Below are 18,504 nucleotides of genomic sequence, written 5' to 3' on the forward strand. Positions count from 1 at the left end.
TGTGCCTCCCAAGCAGGCACACCTACCCCAGGAAGGGCCGCTTGCCCCAGGTCCCGGGTCACCCTCCCGGCCTTCGCCCACATCCCCAGCCCTTGGTGGCCTTGGACATGCCACCAGCTGCTCACTCCCCAGGCCACTGGGCCAGGAGCTACCGGGGTGGCCAGGCCTGGCTGTGCCCAGCAGCAGCTTGGCCACTGCGGAAGGGGCAGCAGTGGGCATATCTGGGAATGACTAAAGCTAAGGGAGGCCAGCTGGTCCTGTGGTCACTTCCTGGCATCCTGCTGTGGTCACACTGCTGACCACATGCAGAGAATAACGTGCGGGTGTGGGTGGTCCTATCAGTGTCGGGGGGTGGGTGGGAGCAGAGATGGCAAGGGAAGGCCGTCTCCACCAACCCTGCTCGGCCCTCTCCCAGGACCACATCCCGCTCCCGGGCAGCGTCCCCGGGGACCAGCTCTTCTCCATCCCGCACTTCCAGGACCCTCTGGAGGAGTGTGCCCGTGGCAGGGGAGGGCTAGCAGCCCCAGCACCCTCGGTGCCGGCCAGGGCATGCAGGCAGCCGCCAGCGCACAGTCCTCGGAGCAGCGCGCCCAGAAGCGTCTGGGCCCAGGGCGGTGACCGACGGCGCCGAGAGAGGAGACCCGCAGCGGAAGGTCAGGTTTAATGGTCACTCTACGGGATATCGTACATTGTTCAGACCCCGGCACGTGCCCGCGCCCTCACTCAGCAGAGGGCACAGCCAGGTGCCCTAAGACCCAGGCTCTGCGAAGGGGGGCCTGCCCCCGAGCCCCAACTATATACAAGAGAGCCCGCCCCACTGAGCCCAAGCAAGGCCGAGCGCCCACAGTCCAGCAGCTGCCCGTCTCTGGGGCCCGGAGAGAGGCGCAGGCCTGCACTGCAGGGCGGGGGGTGCCCAGCCCGCGGCCCGCCGAGCCCCCCGCCCCGGAGCCGGGGGAGGCCTCCAGGCGAGGCTGCACAAGCGCAACCGCACAGCAGCAAGGAGCGGCGGGCGCGGGAGGGCGGAGCGGCGCGCCCGGCACCCGACAGGGGGCGTCGCCCTCCCGCGGCAGCCCCGCCGCGGCCGCGGCCGAGCTCAGGACAAGCGGGGCGCGGGGCGCAAGCACGCCGACCAGGGCCCGGGCCAGGCCGCCCGTGCTGGTGATGGATTCGCGGGGCGGCCGGCCGGGCGGGTCACCTACGCGGACCGGACACGAGCACTGCACTAGTTCACAAGGAGGCTGTAGAAATTGCACTTATGTCTACGACCGCGGGGGGGAGCCGCGCAGCCGGCGCTCGCGAGGCGTCCGGGCCCGAGGGCGACGCGCCCCCCGCCGGGCTGGGGGCCAGACCCGACGCGAACCTGAGCGGGTGAGGCTGCCCTGAAGAGGCCGTGACGACGAGGGCCCGCGCGGTCGGCGGCCCGCGGCGGCCCAGCCCCCGTCGCCGAGGACGCGGCCAGGCGGTGGCCCTGCCCTCACAGAACGTCCTCGAAGTCCAGCAGCTTCGAGTGCTGGCGGCTCTTCCACAGGCGGTACATGCGGAAGTCGAAGTAGGTCTCGATCATCTGCTTCCCTGGGGAGGAGGGGCGTGGCTCTTGGAGGGGCGTGGCCGGGGCAGAGCTGGGGCGGGGCCACAGGGAGAAGGGCAGGTGGGTCGGATTTGGGCTTAGTGCGGGGGTGACAAGTCAATCAGCTGCCTCCTGGACCTCACCCTGAGAGCTGGGAACCAGTCTGACAAACTCACCTTGGGCCGAAAGCTCCAGGGGCGACTCAAAGGTGACCCTGTAAGGAGTCATGAGGGTCCTGAGGTTCTGGAACAGCTGAAAGGAGGGGGCGGGGCCAAGAGTTAAGAGGAAGGGAGGGAGGGGTTGGGGGTTATCGTGGGGGAGGGGGTAGGATTGCCCCACAACTATCTGGGCTCAGGCACAGGAGTTTCTCTGGGGGATCAAAGGAGGAGGAAAAGGTAATCTGAGGCGAAATGAGCGGTTCTGTCAACTGTTTTCATTGATCTGGGGTCTGCAGAAGCCTGGGGTAGGGTTTGGGGGGGTCACTGTACCTTCTCCCCATTGGGGTTCCCCAGAATGTAGCAGCCCATGATGTGGATGACATTTGGCTCTGGGTTCACTTTGCTCATCAAACGGCTCAACCGTTTCCAGAAGCTGTTGGGGGAAGGGCGAGTCACAGGTGGCCTCTAAACCAGGCCACCAGGTGTGCGGAGGGGTGGCACAGTGCCGGAAACAGGAACACCATGGGGAGGGGAGTGGGGAGGTGGTGGGCAACAGACGCCACCTCCAGCCCCATGGCCGGCCCTGCCCACTCACTGGATCATGTCTTCTTCCTTCTCCACTTTGGCGAAGGTGGCCACCTTGTTCTTGAGTAGGTACAAGTGTCCTGGGCCGCCCTGTAAGAGAATGTGGTGGGCATGCGCACGCCCACGCAGGTGACTCCTGGGCCCACCCACCCCCAGGTGGGAAGGCGCTTAGCCCTACCTGGCAGAAGATCAGCATCTTCCAGATCTTGGCTCCCTTGTGATAAATGTTTAGCTTCTTCTCTATCTCCTCTGGTGGGGGAGGGGTGTGAGCGCTGCCCCCCAGCCTGCATGCGCACCCCCAGCCCCACCCCAGGAGATGGTGGGAAAGGAGGACACATACCTAGGATGTCCTCAAAGGTCGCGTGCTCATGGTCCTGGGACAGACACAGGCCACACCTGAATCAGAGCCCCTCTCAGGCAGCACCCCCACCCGGCACTGGGGGACAAGGAGGGGGACTGGGCAGGCACTCACGTAGAGGATGGGGATGATGGAGGGGTCGTCCCTGCGGATGATGGTGGGGATGTACTCAGCTTTGGGCACCTTTGAGGAGATGAGCTGGGGACAACATCGGGAGCTGCTCAGGGACAGCCCAGCCACCTTGGAGGAGCCACAGGGCAGTGGAAGCCCCTGTGAGGTCAACATCCCCCCCCCCCCCCCCGCGCAGCCCACAGTGGAGGCCCGTGAGGCACACCCTCACCCCAGGCAGCCCACAGTGGCTGTCTCATTCCCAGGCAGCGATAGTTGGGCTCCTGGAGGAAAAAGGACCCCCCTCCCTGGCTGGAGAAGCACTGGGGTGGCCAGGCCTCACCATGACCTTGGGCGGCACGAAGCCCTCAGTGTCACAGGCTACAGCCTCCAGGTCCTTCTCGGTCTCCCAGTCCAGGTCCTCGAAAGCCTCGCCCAAGGTGCAGTGCGAGCTCTGCAGGTCACTACCTGAGGGGCAGGGTGGGTCATCAGGGCTGCAGACCATCAGCTGCACCTCCTGTCCCGGCCAAGGCCCCCAGAGATGGATGGTGGACATAGCTGGCAAGCCACGTCCTGGAGGCCAGCAAGGAAACCCAGGGTGCGTGAGGGAGTGGAGCCAGATCACCACTAGCCCACCAAGTCAGAAAGTCAGAAGCTGCCTGACTGGGAACGCCAGTGGACCCCGGTGCAAGGCCGGTGGGAGCCAGGGTGCACATGTCAGCCCCAGCCAGGCGAGCCTGGTGCCCTGGACCAAAGACCCGCTGACCGTTGCAGCCCCCTGCTCCTCAGGTCTCCTGGAGAGGGGGCAACATACAGGCCACGGCAGCGAGCAGAGCCCTACAGTCACCGTGGCCCAGCACCGCCACAGCTGTTTGTTAGTTAACCCTGCCCACAAGGTCTGAGGTGCCAGGGTGCCCAAGTTTACCCAGGCAGGTAAACTAAGGCTCAGAGAGCAGAAGCGCATAAGCTTAGCTGGTCTGGCAGGGGGCCTGCCCCGCGGGGTGGGGTGGGGGGGCTGGGGGACTAGGGGAGCCTTTGGGAAAGGTAGACTGGCCTTCGCAGGGCACCTACTGTCTCGGGAGTCGTGGGAAGTGTCGGCTTTCATGGGGGTGGGGTCGCTCCAGGACCGGCTGAAGCTCCGCTCGCGACGCTCTGCGAACGCTGCAGTGAGTGAGAGTAATACCCGCATTAGCGGGCAGGGGCGGGCCCCGGCCTGGAGGTGGAGCCTGAGAGGGGCGGGGCCTAGGTGCAGGTGACGCTTGGGCGGGGCCGGAGCGGAGGTGGGGCCTGGGTGTGGGCGTGGCCATGGGTCGGCGGGGCGGGGCCGGGGAGGGGCAGTACCTGAGGTAAGGTGACTAGACGTAGACTACACCGATGGTAGGGTGGGCTCCGGGGCAGGATTTTGGAATGCTAGAGGCAGAGTCTGGGAGTTTCTGGCTGGGGCAATTAGAGGACGCCAATGCAGGATGGGTGGGGCTGGGAATGGGGAGGGTGTCGGGGGGCTATGGGCGGAGTCTGGGGTAGGGCTAGGGATGTAGTCGGGGCGGGGCTAGGTCTAGGGATGCTTGGGCAGGGCTGGGGGCGGGGCCTAAGGTCGCCAGTGGGAACAGGAGGCTATGGGCCGCATGGCGGTGCCAGGGCGGGGCTGGGCGGTAGGGCTGGGGACTGGGTGCTGGGGTGAGGCTGGGCGTCAGGGCGGGGCTGGGGTCAGTCTGTGTCTTGCGATGGGGCTAGGGTCGCAGAAGTCGCCAGCGGGGCTGCAGTTGGGGGCCGGGGCGGGGCCTTCGGGGTCTTCCCTGCGCAGCGAGCAGCCACAAAGCCCAGCCGGCCAAGAGCAGCCCGCCCGCCCCGCCCCCTTACTCTGGGCCTTCACCCGCCGGCTGCCGACCATGCGCAGGTGTTTGCGGAAGTTCCTGGGGGAGGAAGCATGGGGGCTGGTGAGGGCTGCAAGAGTCGATGAGCGGCGGCCCGTCCCCCACGACCCCGCCACTGCCCCTGACGTAGCCCGAGGCTCTGCCTTCTTCCCTTTCAGTGAGGTATGCCCTCCTGGTGCCCCTAAACTCTTCCACTCGCCCACCCAGAGGCAAGTCCCATCCAGCCCCTCTCCCGCTGAGCCCCTTCCAGGGCTCCACTTGGCTGCCAGGACAAAGGCACAACGATCAAGCCTTCTCTTGCCGCCCCACTCTCCCTCCCAAGACGGCTCCCTTGGTGACCCTGTGCCTTCAGGCACCCCACCTCCACCTTTCCTTTCCATCCTTGGGCCCAGGCTAACTGAGCCCCGCCAGCCTCCTTCCCCAAGTGCTCAAAGGCTCTTGCTTCTGGGCCCGGCTGGGCACTGCCACCATCTGCACCACCTCCAGGTAGGTTTGGGGCCTGCAGATGCTCCCTCCCCCACTGGGTCTCGGGGCCACCTCGGAGGCAGGTCTTCTTTGTCCCCAGACTTTGTGCCCTGACAAGGCCCAATGTCCAAGATGGACAGACAAGCTTCCTGGACACTCCCTGAGGCAGTCGGTGATGGGGGAGGGTAAGCCCTGCCACTGAACCCACAGCTCTGAGCTTCAAGGGCCAGAGAGAGATACAGGTGGGCCAGCTGGCTGCAATTCAACTGTCAATGTGCCTCCAAAACACAGGCCTGGGGGTCCAGGCCGCATGACCTCTCCTGCCTGCTGCGTCCCCAGAGCAGGGCCAGGCCAGTGGTCGCCACCGCCCTTACCCCTTCTGGTCTGCCGGGGCCGGGCAGACCCAGGCCAGACCAGCACAGACAAGAGATGGACTGTGGTGGCGAGTGGCTGGCAGGCCCTACCTCTGGATTACAGACGCGGAATCATTCTCCCGTTTCCGGCGCTTCCTCTCCGCGTAGCCCCTGAACACCCTGGGAAACCGCAGGGAGTCAGCACTGCCCTTGGCCACAGGCAGAGTGACAGAGACAGGGGACAGAGACGCAAGCACAGGGACCGGTGGGGCGTCCAGGGCGCCGGGCCAGGCAGAGCGGTCCTGGCCTGCCTCACCCGGCTCCCCGCAGGCCCACTGTGACTTCGATGCACGCAGGACACAGCACCCCCTCAGTCAAGGCCCACGTCCCTGGCCTGCCCAAATCTATTTGGGGGCGGGAGGGTCCCTGAGGGACAACCACGTGCCCTTGGCTTGAGGTCCCACAGAGTACTTACGAGATGCTGGAGTCACAGCCGGAAGGGGCAGCATGAGAGAGAAGACACAGTGAGCCTCCACCCCTCAGCCCCGGCTCCCTGTGGTCAGTGCCCTCTGTGTCCTTGACTCGGGGTCCCTCACACATACCCCAGGCACCAGCAAGGTGCTGGCTACACTGTGAGCCAGCCTCTGAAAGGGCGGTGGACACTGCAGTCACTGTGGCCCATGCCACCAGGCGCTGTGACCTGGTCAGGCCAGCAAAGGCCTGACTGTGCCCTGCCAGCCCTGGGACCAGCAGTAGAGATGGAGGTCCCCAACCAGCCCCAGGGCAGTGGTGGGCCCCCTGGGGTAGCTGTGAGGGGGGAGCTTTTTTGGTGTGGGGGACACCGCAGCAAAGGATGCCTTCCTGGAAGGGACCCCACGTGTGTGTCACAGGTGAAGGGCAGACTCCCAGAGCCCCTAAGTTGTCATCACTTGTGGCGTTCATGGAACACAAGTAGCCCACTGTTGGGGGCATGTGTGATAGCAGGACTGGGGGACACAGGCCCAGGAGGACCACGCCCACTGGTGACTGTATCAGCTGCAGCCCCAGGCTGGGTACCAAGGACAGGACAGGACAGGACAGGCAGGACTGAGAAACTGGGTGATGGTGGAGGGCTGAGAGGGTGGGGGTAGGGCAGTGGGTTCAGAAGAGCCGCCAGCCCTGCCTCCCTTCAGACTGATGCCACTTGTGGGCACGTGGGGCTGCTCAGAAACGGCCACCCAGGTGGGCGCAGAGGTGAGAGGGTGTGGCCCGGGGCCCTGCCAGGTGGGCAAACAACTCACGCTTGCATAGTTGTGGTTGCTGTCTGGAAGCTGAAGAGGTTTTCCTTGGGGAACCATGTGCGGATGGGGGTGTCATCTGAAAGAGACAAGGAGCAGTGACTAGGATGGCTTGGGGGTTCCTGAAGCCTTTACCCCCAGCTGGTGGGGGAGGGGTGCTTCTGCTGCGGCCAGCACAGGGCCGCGAGGCAGCATGTGCCCACTCAGCTGCCCAGCTGGGGCAGCTCAGCACTGCGGGGTGCTTGTGCTTGCTTAGCGCTCCCTTTGGTTGTCTTCAGTTGAGGAACATTCCTTTGAAAGCACAGCCTGTCTTCAAGGTTCCCAGGGACAGGATTCACTTTGTCTCTCTTTGGGCAGGAGGGGCAGGGCGGGGACAATGGCTGCAGCCCATCCTGGGGATTCAGGCCTTCTCTGCAGCCTGACCCCCTTCCACAGGCCCTTCCAGGAGGCTGAGGTGGAGACTATTGTGGTGACTGCTGTCCCCTCCCAGGAGGGTCATATGGAGTTGGCTGGACCTGCTCGGCAGAACCCCTGCCCCGACCCCTCGCCTGTGTCCATCAGTGGAGCGTGAGGTGCCTGCACCCCAGATAATGCCCAGTGCCCAGGCAGGTGGCGGACTTGGGAACCAGGAGGAGTCCTGGGGGGACATGGCTGCTCAGCTAGTTAGAACGCTGGTCTTTGAGAGGTGACCTCAGAACCAGGAGACATGGGGCTGCCTGAGTGCCCCAGGGAGGCCTCTCCAGACACAGCAGGTCTCTGGGGCTCCGCGGCCACCCACACAGCTGGACAATCCTGGGGAGAGGCCCGCTGGCTGGCCAGGCCCCTAACAGCTGTGTGCCTCTTGGGGTAGGTGGGAGCCCTGCTTGGTGTGCCCTGGGGCAGGGACTGCTCCCCAGGACTCCCCAGAGGCAGCCCGTTATCCCAATGGAACTGTTTTCTGCCTGCTTAACCCTCAAGAGCCTCTAGGGCTCCCTCCTGAGGGAAGCACTCTGATTGACTTGGTGCTGGCAGGGCCAACCATGAGGCATGGGGCGTGGTGGCACGCCGTGCCCTGGGCGCCCTCCAGCTGTCTGGGCATCACCATGGCTGCTGGCAGACCCTGGTACCAGCACTTTGTCCAGCCTGCCTGTACCCTCGACAAGCTCCTCACCAGACACACGGTCCACGCTGTACATCCGTTCCAGCTTCTTGCGGCGACCGGTGGCCTCGGGCAGAGGGGGCTGGTCCATCCTGAAGGCCCGGGGGGAGGGGCCGGGGGCCAGTTGGGCACAACCCGGACACTCCTTGGAGCCCTGACGGCTACCCACCCAGCTCTGGCAGGGCCTGCTGACGTCCTCATGGCTGCCATCCGGGCTGGCACGCAGGGTCTGGCTGTGGTGGTGGGGGTGCCGCTCTGGCTGCCGCCGCCCCTTCACCACTGCCAGCTCGATGGCCTCGGCCTCTGGGCTGGGCAGCAGGGCCGGCTCCCCGGAGATGGTGTACACACGGGGCTGGGGGCCCTCTCCAGCCGGCTTCCCAATGACAGCCTCCTCCGAGAGGCTGCCCTCGTAGCGGCCGTTGGAGACGAGAGACAGGCGGCGCTTATTCTGGGGGGCTGGCTGCATCTCGGGGGACCCGTCGTGGCCAGAGTAGGCATCAGCCAGCAGGTGGTCTGGGGAAAAGGTACCAGGTGAGGCTGCAGCCGCAGGCCCTGCCTTCCCGGTCCGGTCCGGGGTGCTCTGAGGGGCAGGGAGCCCCAGCCCGTGACCAAACTAGACCCTGCCGTCTTCAGAAGAGGCGCTCCTCCTAGAGGCTCCCCGCTCCCTCCTCTCTGGGCCCCAAGCCCCTGGTGCGTGCGTGGGGGCAACAGGATGTGCTTGCTACCTGTGGGTAATGGGGGGGCAGGAACAGCAGGCCACCTCCTAGCCTGCCACCGCACTTGTGTGCCCAGTGCCAACTTCTCCCCTCCCCCCCACCAGCTGGCCCCCAGAGACAGTGGTGCCAACCCTGGGGGTGCCAGGAGGCCTGTTGCTATGCCAACGGCCCAGGCGGGTGGGTGCCATGGTGATGAGTGACTCCGAGCTCCTCCTGGGGCTGCGGGCCAGTCAGGGCAGGGGCCAGGAGGAAGCCAGCCCAGCCCCCAAGGCCCACGGGCAGGGCCTGGCCGGAGCGGGGCACAGCAGGCCCGAGGGTGGAGGGCTGTAGATGGGCCCCATCCTGGCACTGCTTCCCGCGCCGCTACCTGCACCGTTCCGGTTCTCAGGGTGACTCTGGGACAGGTACTCGCCGAAAGCTCGGGCTGCTCTGAAGGGTGAACAGCGGGGCTGTCAGTGCGCACAGGCCCGCCGTGGCCTCTCCCAAAGCCGGAGCCTGGGGTCCCCACCCCGCCAAGGTCCTAGGCACCCGTGAGGGAGGGGTGGGGTCACCCAGGGCGGCGCTCCCACCCCACGCAGAGAGCTCAGGGCTGGCAGGGGACAGTCCTGGGGACCCTTGGGTCCCAGGGCGCCGTGGCCAGACCTGCAGTTCTCGGTCCAGCACCTGTCGCCTGTGTGTGTGTGTGTATGGGGCGCTCGTGATGTCGGGCAGCTGGCCCCCGCAGTCTCGGGGAGGGGAGCCGCAGGGAGGCAGGGGTGGCAGCGGGGGAGGGAGGCGGCGCAGGGCGCCCGGCCGGCCGCACTCACCTCACTTTGGCCGCCACCGAGGACATGGCCTCGCTCCTCAGCGCCCTCCTCCGGGAGGCGGCAGCGCCCATGGTCGAGGCGGCGGCGCATCCCCCGGCCTCAGAGCGCGCCCCGCGCCCGCCGCCTCCGCCGGGGAAGCCGCTCCGCGCCGGGGCTCAGACACGGGCCCGGGACACGCATGGCCGCGCCGGGCCCTCCGCGCGTGCCGCCGCACCGGGAGCCGCGGCCTTGGACCGGGGGCGACGCTCCGCCCACCGTGGCGTCAAGGCCGGGGCGGGGCTGCCTGCCGTTACGTCAGGTCAGGGGCGGGGCTCGCGGGACCGCCCCGTGACGTCAACCCTGAGTCCAGGTTGGGTCGGGCCGTCCACCGTGACGTCACGGCCTGGGTGCGGCTCCGCCCACAGTGACATCAGGGCCAGGGAGGGGCCAGGCGGCAGCGGCCCGGACTAACTAGCCTCTTGGCTCCGTCGCTGCTAACTCTGGAGCAGGGAAACTGAGGCTGGCAGACACCTGTCTGCAAGATCAGGGGTCTCCCTGCCCCTCGCAGACACACATCCCCTGTGCTGAGTCTTGCAGGGATCGTGGGTCCCAAAGTCACAGGGCTGGCAGTTCTCTCTCCTTTTATACAAAAGGACCCCCGGGGGCTATTTAATGACCTGAGAAATAAGGTGTGGGCGTCCCACATCTTAGGAGTGTCTTGTGTGTACTGAGTGTGGACAACGCCTGAAAGATCTGTAGAGGCTAATCCTTGGTTTGAGGGGCCCCAGCTCCATCCCAGACCCTGGGTGCCCTCCCTGCCTGGCCTGGGGTTGTTTCCCAGGGGTCTCAGACCCAGAGGATTGCCTGGGACCCTGGGGTACCCACATGGTGACCTCCCAGGAGGGCAGGCAATGGCACGCCCACCCGGCCGCAGGGATGTGGCCCTTACAGTGGCCAGTGAGGGGGACGGCTGCTCCTCAGCTCCAGACAGGAACTTCTTGGGGTGGCTCTCGGCCAGGGGGACCTCAGCACAGGGTCGACGCGTCCCACATAATCAGATCTACTTTATTGCCACGCTAAACAGGAGCACTGGGGCTCCAACATCTCAGGGCTTTGGGGCTCACAGGGGCAGTCACGCCCCGGGGGTGTGGTGGGGGGTGTGGGGTGTGTGTGTGTGTGTGTGTGTGTGTGTGTGTGTGCGCGCGCGCGCGCGCGCGTGCGCTGCAAGAACCAAGTGCTCCACCAGGAGCTGCCAGTGCAGAGGCACAAGACCCCCCAGTCAGGCCTCCTGCCCTCAGGAGCTGCAGCCTTGGGGACAGGCCCACAGGAGGTGCTGGCTTCAGGGAGCATCAGGGCAGTGACCTCTGCCCATCCTGGCCAGAGAGCCAGGGACACAAGGATCCTGGGCCGGTTCCAGGGAAGCCAGACTGGGGCGCCTGTGGTGAAGTGCGGGCTCATCCTCCTGGAAATAAACGGCACCGTCACGGTAGGGACAAGCCAGAGAGGGGACCCTGGTCTGAGGGGCAGCAGGGTGGGTCCAGGCAGCTCACCGAGTCGGAGCCCAAGCCGGCCGGGGCGCTCTGGAAGTCAGCGTAGGCGTCTGGGGGGCCGTCTGGCAGCGCCTCCTCGTACTCACTCAGGTAGTCGGACTCGTCTGAGCAGAGGGGAGGGCCATGTTTGTCCCCTCCCACAGGCAGCGGGTCCCCACGGCACAGCCAGCCAGGCCCAGGGCAGCTTGTCGAGCGTGGGAAAGGTCAGGAAGAGACGCTGCCACCGCCACCCTCAGCTGTACGGGCGCACCTCCTGAGCGTTCAACTCACCATCCACCACGGCCACCTGGGGAGGCTCGATGCGTGACACAATCTCGGCAAGGTCCGTGAAGGAGGCGTTGGGGCAGGTAAGCACCTGGAGGGCCGAGGTGGGGGGCGTATCTGGCCAAGGCCACCACTCCCCACGGCCCCTGGCTGCCCCGCTGGGCCACCAGCCTCGCCCCGTGACCCTCGCTTGCTGAGGATCCCCAGCCCCAGGATAGGGCCAGGGCATGGAAGACCCCCACCCAGACCACCATCCTCTCCCACCATGAGCACCACAAGGGCAGGGAGCTGGCGCGGCAGAGGCTAGGGGCCAGCGACCAGGGTCACTGCCGTGACTGTCTCCTGCCCGTGGGGGGCGCTGCAGCATGAGCAGTTGAGGAGGTGATCTGAGGTGCTGCGGGCTGCAGGGAGCCCTGTACCTATCACGGTGGGAGCACAGGTCACAGGGAAGGAGGGCTGCCAGCCCAGCCGGGCACTCACATCGCATGCCTTCATCTTGCTCGTCCCCTGTCGGTCCTGCAGCATCTTCTCCAGCACACCACTTCGACCCCAGATGTCAAATACTGTCCGTCCGTGCTGGTACCCCACTTCCTGCACACACAGTGAGGACCCCGGGACTCGGTGCCAGGCCCCAACCTGGGGACCCGGTGACCCCAGGACTGGGTGCCAGGCCCCACCTGCTACACAGACCCCAGGACCTCGTGCAGGCCTCCTCCCCGTGCTCCCAGAAGTGAGGTCAGGGAGGCTGGGAAGAGGCGGCAGACACGGGCACGCTGGCCAGGCCCCACGCACTCACAGAGATCTCGGTGAACTTGCCAAAGTCCAGGGTGCCATAGCTGTCGATGGGCGGGCGCAGGTACTCGCAGTAGTCACTGTTCCGCACTGACTCCAGCTGCCGCACGCAGCACACATAGGCCAGGCGCGTCTGGATCTCCGCCATGTTCAACACCTGCCACAGCGCCCCCAGGGGGCAGGGCTCTGCTAGGCCTGTCCCTGCCCTAGCGCCAGCCCCCGGAAGGCGCGAGTGGTGCTGGACCCAGAGCCTGCAAGGCACGACCGCATCCCCTGCCCACAGGAGGCGCCGGGGCAGCCCCATACCGCCCACCCCAGGGACACAAGGCTGCCCCACCTTGACTTTTGTGGCCAGAGGGTTCCAGCGTTTCCAGAGCAGCCACCACCCTGACAGCGCGTCGCCGTAGTTGGTGAGGTCCGTCTCGTCCCGGCTGCCCACGTCAATGGCGATCACCACCTTGGCCCCCATCGACCTGGCCACATCCGCTGGGGAAGAGGCAGCCCTGGTAACTACCCAGGACAGGTAGGCAGAGCTCCAGGTGGGGCGGGGCAGAGCCTGCGGGACAGGCCCTGCGGGGGCAGCCTGGTGCACAGAACTGTCCAACAGGTGACAGGTGTGCACAAGGGAGGGGCCGCAGCAAACCCAACGCCTGCGGGCTGTCAGCTCCGACTGTGGCACAGATAGGACATCTGCAGCTGGCCCTTGTTCTGAGCGCCGCTGAGCTGACACATAGCCATATGCTGGGCCTCACAGTGCCCGCGTGCGTGCGTGCACGTGCTTCAGGCAGCTGTCCTTTCCCTCGGTACACTCAGGAAAACGTGTGCCCGCAGGAACAGAGGCGCGGTACCTGGGAGGTTGTTGATATAGCCCCCGTCCATCAGCAGGTGTCCGTCTTTGGGGTCGCAGAGGGGAGGCATATAGCCCGACAGGGACATGCTGGCACGCACATACCGCCACAGGGAGCCTGCGAGGGGCAAGGGGCGGTGGGGAGTCACCAGACAAGCCAAGGGCCCAACAGGAGCCCTCCCTGCCCAGTGTTCCTGCCCCGGACCCTGGGCTCCTGAAGCCTGCACGTCCCACCTCTGGGGAGGGCGTGGGCCTGGCACACCAGGACATCGTCCTCCCCAGGAAGGGACCCGAGGTCCAAAGGAGGCCAGGCTTGTGCTGGGGTTTCTTACGTCCCCCATGCTGGCTCCAGTCGGTGTGCCAGAGCCTCTTCCAGCCCCGCCTTTCTCCCGGCACGAGAACACGCTGCCACCCACAGATGGCTTTCTCCGCGTCATCTCACCACTGCCAGTTTTAACAGACAGACGCCCATAACCTGTGTATGCCCTTCACTCCTCTCCCCCTCAGCCCACACTCGTCTCCACCTCTCCCTGTGTCTTGTTTGGCCTTCTGGGGGCATCTCTGGGCTCCTGGCGATTCCCCAACACCCTGTGGCAGGCTCATCTCTGTGTTCAGGTTTCCCCGAGCCTTCCCCTCCCTTAGGTGATCCTGGGACAGCGCCCCCACGCCCCAGGCTCACTGAGCCACCAGGCCCCCCTCTGCCCCTGCCTAGAATTCCTCCTTCAAGGCACCTCCCCTGGGCTGCTCTGCCCTGAGTGGGGGCCACGGAGAGGGGAGCCCTACACCCGGCGGAGGTGCTCACCATCTGTGTGGACCCGCATGGTGGAGGCTGAGATGTCCGTGGTGATGGTGAAGTAGGGGATCCACAGGTCCTGGGGGAAGGACGGGGCTCAGGACATGCTCCCTGGCTGCTGGCACCCCACCCTTTGGGCTGGGGGGTGCTGAGTGTGCTGACACTGGCCTGGCTGGGGCTCCCCAGGGCAGCACCTCGATCTGCCGGTCCTTGAAGACACTGTACACGCTGCTGTTGAAGCCTGCCCCCGAGAACATGGAGGTGATAGGGTAGGTCAGGTCCAGCACGGCCCTCAGCATGGACGTCATGTCCTGAGGGGAAGCACAGTGAGGCCCCGTGAGCAGGAGCAGGGCGCGTGCCGCTCCCCCCGCCAGGAGTCCTAGGGGTCCAGCAGGAGTCCAAGTCTGGAGAAGGGAGCAGAGACCCGGGCACATGTGTGTCCTTCCCGCAAACAGGACATGGGTGTCCAGGAAGCATTTGGGGGCAGTGAATGCTGTGGCGTGAGCAGCGTGCCTGCAGGCCCCATGCAGATGCCCACTGACCCTCGGCAGGCCTGGAAGCCCAGCCCTTGCCACCTGCTCCATGGGGACAGTGCCAGGCACAGCCATGATAAGGTGCAGAGCAGCCCGCAGCGCCCCCGCCCGGGCCCTGAGGACCCCCGGGAGGGGAGGGCCTCACACACCACACGGTAGGTGCTCCATCTGGGTCCCGGGACGCAGCAGGCCTGCGAGGGCTCTCACTCCCCGAGCCCGTGCTCTCTGCTGGCCCCAGGCTGCCGCTCAGCGAGGAGGGGGCCCATCAGGGCCACGAGGAGGAGGACGCAGCGCTGGCCTCACCCCAGCAATGCCGGGTCAAGACTGCCCAGCTCCTTAGGGCTCAGGGGTGGACAGCAAGGGTCCTCTCTGCCTGTGGACATGGGGTGGCCCTGGCTAGGATGAGTCGCCCGCCCCCATGTCTCACTCCAAGAAGTGTGAAGACCCGTCGAGCGGGGAGAACACGTGCTCCTGGAGGACAGGGATCCAGGACACGAAGGACATCCCCAGGGTCCTCTGCAGTCAGCATGGCCCTCCCTTGCAGACAGGCAGAGCTGGAGGACAGCCTGGGAAGGGCCCTGCCCAGCACCAGAAGGGCCGACAGAGCCAAACCTGGCAGCCGCCACGGCCACGCCATCCCCTCGGGCCTGGGAAGGTGCCATCCTGTCCCGGCGTACACTCAGGACTCCCCGGCCGTTCCCACACCTGCACCAGGCTGGCAGGGGTGGGGAAGGGACCCTCGCTGAGGCTGAAGCCCACCATCCCCTGTGGCCGCTGCTGTCAGAGCCAGTCCTTAGTGACAGTGAGGCTAAACCCCTGGCCCCTCTGAGGGCAGCAGGGTGGCTCATTCCGGGGAAAGAGGTGACTGGAACAGAGTCCCCAGAGCTTCTGCTGCAGAGGACAACTGACTTCCTTCTCTTTTTAAAAGGAGAACGCAAACACTTTTGACCCGTCTGTTCTATGAAAACAAGCAGAGCCCTGAGGGAAGGTGAGCATCCCTCCTACGCCGCGGTCCTGAGGTCCAGGGTTTGTCCGCCGGCGTTCACGCATCACAAGACGGGGAGGGTGTTGACGGTGCTACTTTTCTGTATTCCTGATGCTCAGGCTTTTGAGGGCTTTACAGACCCGGGAGAGACCGGGCTAGCCAACTCTTAGAGGCCAGTAGCTCGCCCTGGACGTGTCTTCCATGCAAACCAACCCATGCAGAGCCCTGCCCCCTTTATCAAACTCGCACACCAACTCATCCCAGGGCCGGGGACCAGACAGACTGGGTACAGACCCCAGACCCCGAGCCCGCCAGAATTATTTAAAGGAGCTGATCTTAAGCTGTTTACCCTGCCTTTCCTGCAGAAACCCCAGTAAGTGCCTGGAGCTCCTCCTCACCCCTCTCTGCCTCCTGACGGGGGCTGGTGCTCCCCTGTGGCCTGGTGGTTCCAGGAAAATTGTGTGGGTAACATTAAACTTTTCTTTCAAGGGCATTGATTGACCTCTGCATGTTGTCCTCGGTCACCAACCAGAGCCAACCTCCCAATACTGCTATGACCACACCCTTGGTGCTCCCCCTCGACCCCACAAGCCATGGTCCCTAAGCCCCCCAACCCACACAGCCCCACGGGGACTGGCCCTAAGCTCCAGAGATGGGGAGCCCCGTACCTCAGCCCACTGCTTGGCACGGATCCGAATCTGGCTGTAGTTCCGCTCCTCAGAGTACAGGGCGCCGATGAAGGCCCCGATGGACGTCCCTCCGACCATGTCCACGGGGATGCCGTACTCCATCAGGGCCCGGATAACGCCGACCTGGGCACAGCCTCTGTGCCAACCAAGAGCACAGAGTGGGCAGTAGTGCCACCTCGGGGACCAGCACCCATGACGGCCCGTCCCACCCACTCAATGCCCGACTCGTGCCTAAGGCACAGAAAATGGGGCAAAGACTCCAACTGGAAGAGTGACTTCGGACAGTATTTAGAGCCTCTCTGGTGTCCTGAGATGCAAGCCAGCATTCAGCCCCTTCTACCCACCAGTGTCTAAGAGGCTGTGCAGCTAAACAGGGCTTGAATGGACTCAGGAGGGATAGGGGCCAGGAGTCTAGGCCCACTGGAGGGGGACTGTGGTGAACACACCAAGGGTCAGGGTGAGCAGGACACAGACAGGCCCCCACAGGGACACGAAAGCCAGAGTCTGACTAGGTGATCACTCTGAGCCTCAGACGACTGTTATCATTTCTCATATGTGACATTCCCCACTCCAGCAGAAATGAGCAGTCATGAGAGAAGACCCCCATGACCACAGCCAGGAGAGGAAACAGGCGCTAGACATGGACCCAGAGGAAGCAGACAACAAGGATACTGACGGGCTATGAAATTACTGCTTAAAAAGCCAAGGAGCCAAAAGATGGAACAGCCTGGGAGCCTCTCGACACATGAATGAGTAAAAAAAGTGCAGTGTGTCCACACAGTGCAGCGTTACTCAGCCCTGAAAAGGAAGGAGGTCCTGACACCCGCTACCACGTGGATGGACCCTGGGGACACTGTGCTCAGTGAAATGGGCCCGTCACAGAAGGATGGATCCTCTGGACCCCCCCTCACAGGAGGTCCCCAGAGGAGTCAGATTCAGAGAAACAGGAAGTAGCTGGTGGGGGCTGCGGTTGAGGGAAGGGGTGGGAGTGAGTGTTTCATGGGGACAGAGGGTCAGTTTGGGGAGATGAGAAAGTCCTGGAGATGATGGAGGTGGTGGCCGCACAACAATGTGACTGTGCCTAGTGCCACTGAGCTGGCACCTAAATGTGGTTAAAATGATAAATGTTATGGTATACATACTTAACACAAATAAAAAATTTGTATCTTTGGCATAGAACAGGAAACTATAAAACTGAACTGAATGAAAACTTTAGAAGTGAAAAATGATGAACTTAATAAATGGGTTTAATAGCAGTTTAGACACAGCTGAAGAGAGAAACAGTGAAATAAAGATAGTTTAGAAGAAAATGTTTATTGACTCAGCATCAACAGGATGGAAGATGTAAATATCTTTTTAAAATGTGTAAAATAGCCTAGACAAAATGGTGGTGCAGAGATGTGAGTCACATGTCACTGGAGCCAGGACAGAAGCAGTATCTGAAGAGATAATGGTTTAGAATTTTTTAGAACTCATGATCGACATCAAGAATCAGGTTCAAGAAGCACTATATGCTCTAAGCACTCCTACAATGTCGAAAACCCCAAACACAAAAAACCTCAAACCAGCCTGAAAACAAAAAGTAAAATTAAGGAAGCAACAAAGGTAAGAGCAGAAGTTAATGATCCAGAAAACAGACAGACAACAGAGAAGATCAACAAAGCTGAAAGTCGGTGCTCTCAAAGGACTAATTCAATTGATAACTCCCGGCAAGAAGGGAAGGAAGTGGCGGGAGAGTATCCGTTACTAACATCAGTGTCCACCCGCTCTCCTGTCTGTAGGGGTCTCAGGCCAGGACTTGAAGCCTTGGGTGTCCAGTTTGGGGAAGCAAGGGGAGTGAGTTCAGTTGGATGAGCAGTTATGGGGTTCACCTGCATTATCTTTCGGATCCTTTCTAAAGAAGAGGGTTTGAGTCCTCCCTGACCTGGCAGCTGGACTGTACCTCTCACTCTACTTGGCCAAGGAGAAAAATGGACGCAAGCATGGGTCTGACTCTAGATGCAGGAGACGTCTTGGCAGAGTGCCTCCCTCCCCAGTGACTGCTAAGGGCTTCTGTCCTTCCGCCCCCTCCCTTTCCCAGCTCACTTTGAAAGTGATGTCCTTGGGCAGCTTCTCTGGGGCACTGGGAAAAGGTGCCCATCACTGTCAGAGGGCCAGGACTCAGGACACAGGGTGCCCAGGAGGCTGGAGAAGCAGCACATACATGCCAGGTGGCCCTGGGCACCTCACTTGGCCAGCAGCGCCTGCAGAGAGCCGCCACAGGACGGGGGCGGGGACTCACCTTGCGCCTCCTCCCCCAAGCACCAGGGCGATGGCATTGCCGGTCAGCACCCGGGCCAGGCGGGAGAAGTCCGAGTGCCGGTCTGGAGGCCTCTGGAAGACCCGTTCATACATCTCCACCTGAGAGAGGGGCCAGACCGGGGAGGGCCGGGCTGAGTTCCCACGGGTCTTAACCTCTCCTGACCAGGCGGGTTTCCTACACTCCCCACCCCAAGGTCTCTCCACGACACTGGAGGGCTCTGTCTGATACCCACAGTCAGCATGTCAGCACCCTGGTGCCCAGGCTCTCCTGGGAGAAGGCCCTGAGAAGGGCCACTGGGCGAGTGCAGGGCAGGAGCCGACAATCAGCTCACCCACACGGAGAGGTAAGCCGCCCTGGCAGAGCCC

The 18,504-nt window shown here is 63.8% G+C and overlaps 2 protein-coding genes across 10 annotated transcripts in view; both read right to left on the reverse strand.

Moving 5' to 3' along the window:
- Nucleotides 1-642: 642 nt before the first annotated feature.
- On the reverse strand, nucleotides 643-9,766 carry NSMF (NMDA receptor synaptonuclear signaling and neuronal migration factor). 6 transcript variants are annotated; one of them, XM_019641199.1, is made up of 16 exons: nucleotides 9,406-9,748; nucleotides 8,967-9,028; nucleotides 7,896-8,396; nucleotides 6,749-6,824; nucleotides 5,944-5,949; nucleotides 5,580-5,648; nucleotides 4,637-4,689; nucleotides 3,848-3,937; nucleotides 3,120-3,244; nucleotides 2,783-2,866; nucleotides 2,651-2,684; nucleotides 2,489-2,559; nucleotides 2,321-2,400; nucleotides 2,056-2,158; nucleotides 1,744-1,819; nucleotides 643-1,572 (listed from the first exon to the last, which is right to left on the reverse strand). In XM_019641199.1, the coding sequence occupies exons 1-16, from the start codon at nucleotides 9,474-9,476 to the stop codon at nucleotides 1,475-1,477; spliced, it is 1,599 nt and encodes a 532-aa protein (XP_019496744.1). In that variant the 5' UTR covers nucleotides 9,477-9,748; the 3' UTR covers nucleotides 643-1,474. The 6 variants fall into 6 exon arrangements, with proteins under 6 accessions (XP_019496744.1, XP_019496754.1, XP_019496794.1 ...); XM_019641220.1 differs by having other exon boundaries at nucleotides 1,473-1,619; nucleotides 9,406-9,765; XM_019641239.1 differs by having other exon boundaries at nucleotides 1,482-1,572; nucleotides 1,744-1,781; nucleotides 9,406-9,766.
- Nucleotides 9,767-10,433: 667 nt separating this feature from the next.
- The window catches only part of PNPLA7 (patatin like domain 7, lysophospholipase), an 87,330-nt gene continuing 79,259 nt past the window's right edge, over nucleotides 10,434-18,504 (reverse strand). For all 4 annotated transcript variants that reach the window (XM_019641175.1, XM_019641168.1, XM_019641161.1 and 1 more), the window contains 11 exons: nucleotides 18,119-18,237; nucleotides 15,817-15,973; nucleotides 13,825-13,941; nucleotides 13,640-13,709; nucleotides 12,839-12,955; nucleotides 12,328-12,476; nucleotides 11,995-12,147; nucleotides 11,679-11,789; nucleotides 11,205-11,289; nucleotides 10,935-11,038; nucleotides 10,434-10,846 (listed from right to left, as the gene is read on the reverse strand). In XM_019641175.1, the coding sequence (XP_019496720.1) occupies nucleotides 10,724-10,846; nucleotides 10,935-11,038; nucleotides 11,205-11,289; nucleotides 11,679-11,789; nucleotides 11,995-12,147; nucleotides 12,328-12,476; nucleotides 12,839-12,955; nucleotides 13,640-13,709; nucleotides 13,825-13,941; nucleotides 15,817-15,973; nucleotides 18,119-18,237 (1,305 nt within the window). In that variant the 3' untranslated portion in view covers nucleotides 10,434-10,723. The remainder of the gene's footprint in view (nucleotides 10,847-10,934; nucleotides 11,039-11,204; nucleotides 11,290-11,678; nucleotides 11,790-11,994; nucleotides 12,148-12,327; nucleotides 12,477-12,838; nucleotides 12,956-13,639; nucleotides 13,710-13,824; nucleotides 13,942-15,816; nucleotides 15,974-18,118; nucleotides 18,238-18,504) is intronic.

This window comes from Hipposideros armiger, unplaced genomic scaffold (genome assembly GCF_001890085.2).
Source record: "Hipposideros armiger isolate ML-2016 unplaced genomic scaffold, ASM189008v1 scaffold_3, whole genome shotgun sequence".
Classification (NCBI taxonomy): domain Eukaryota; kingdom Metazoa; phylum Chordata; class Mammalia; order Chiroptera; family Hipposideridae; genus Hipposideros; species Hipposideros armiger.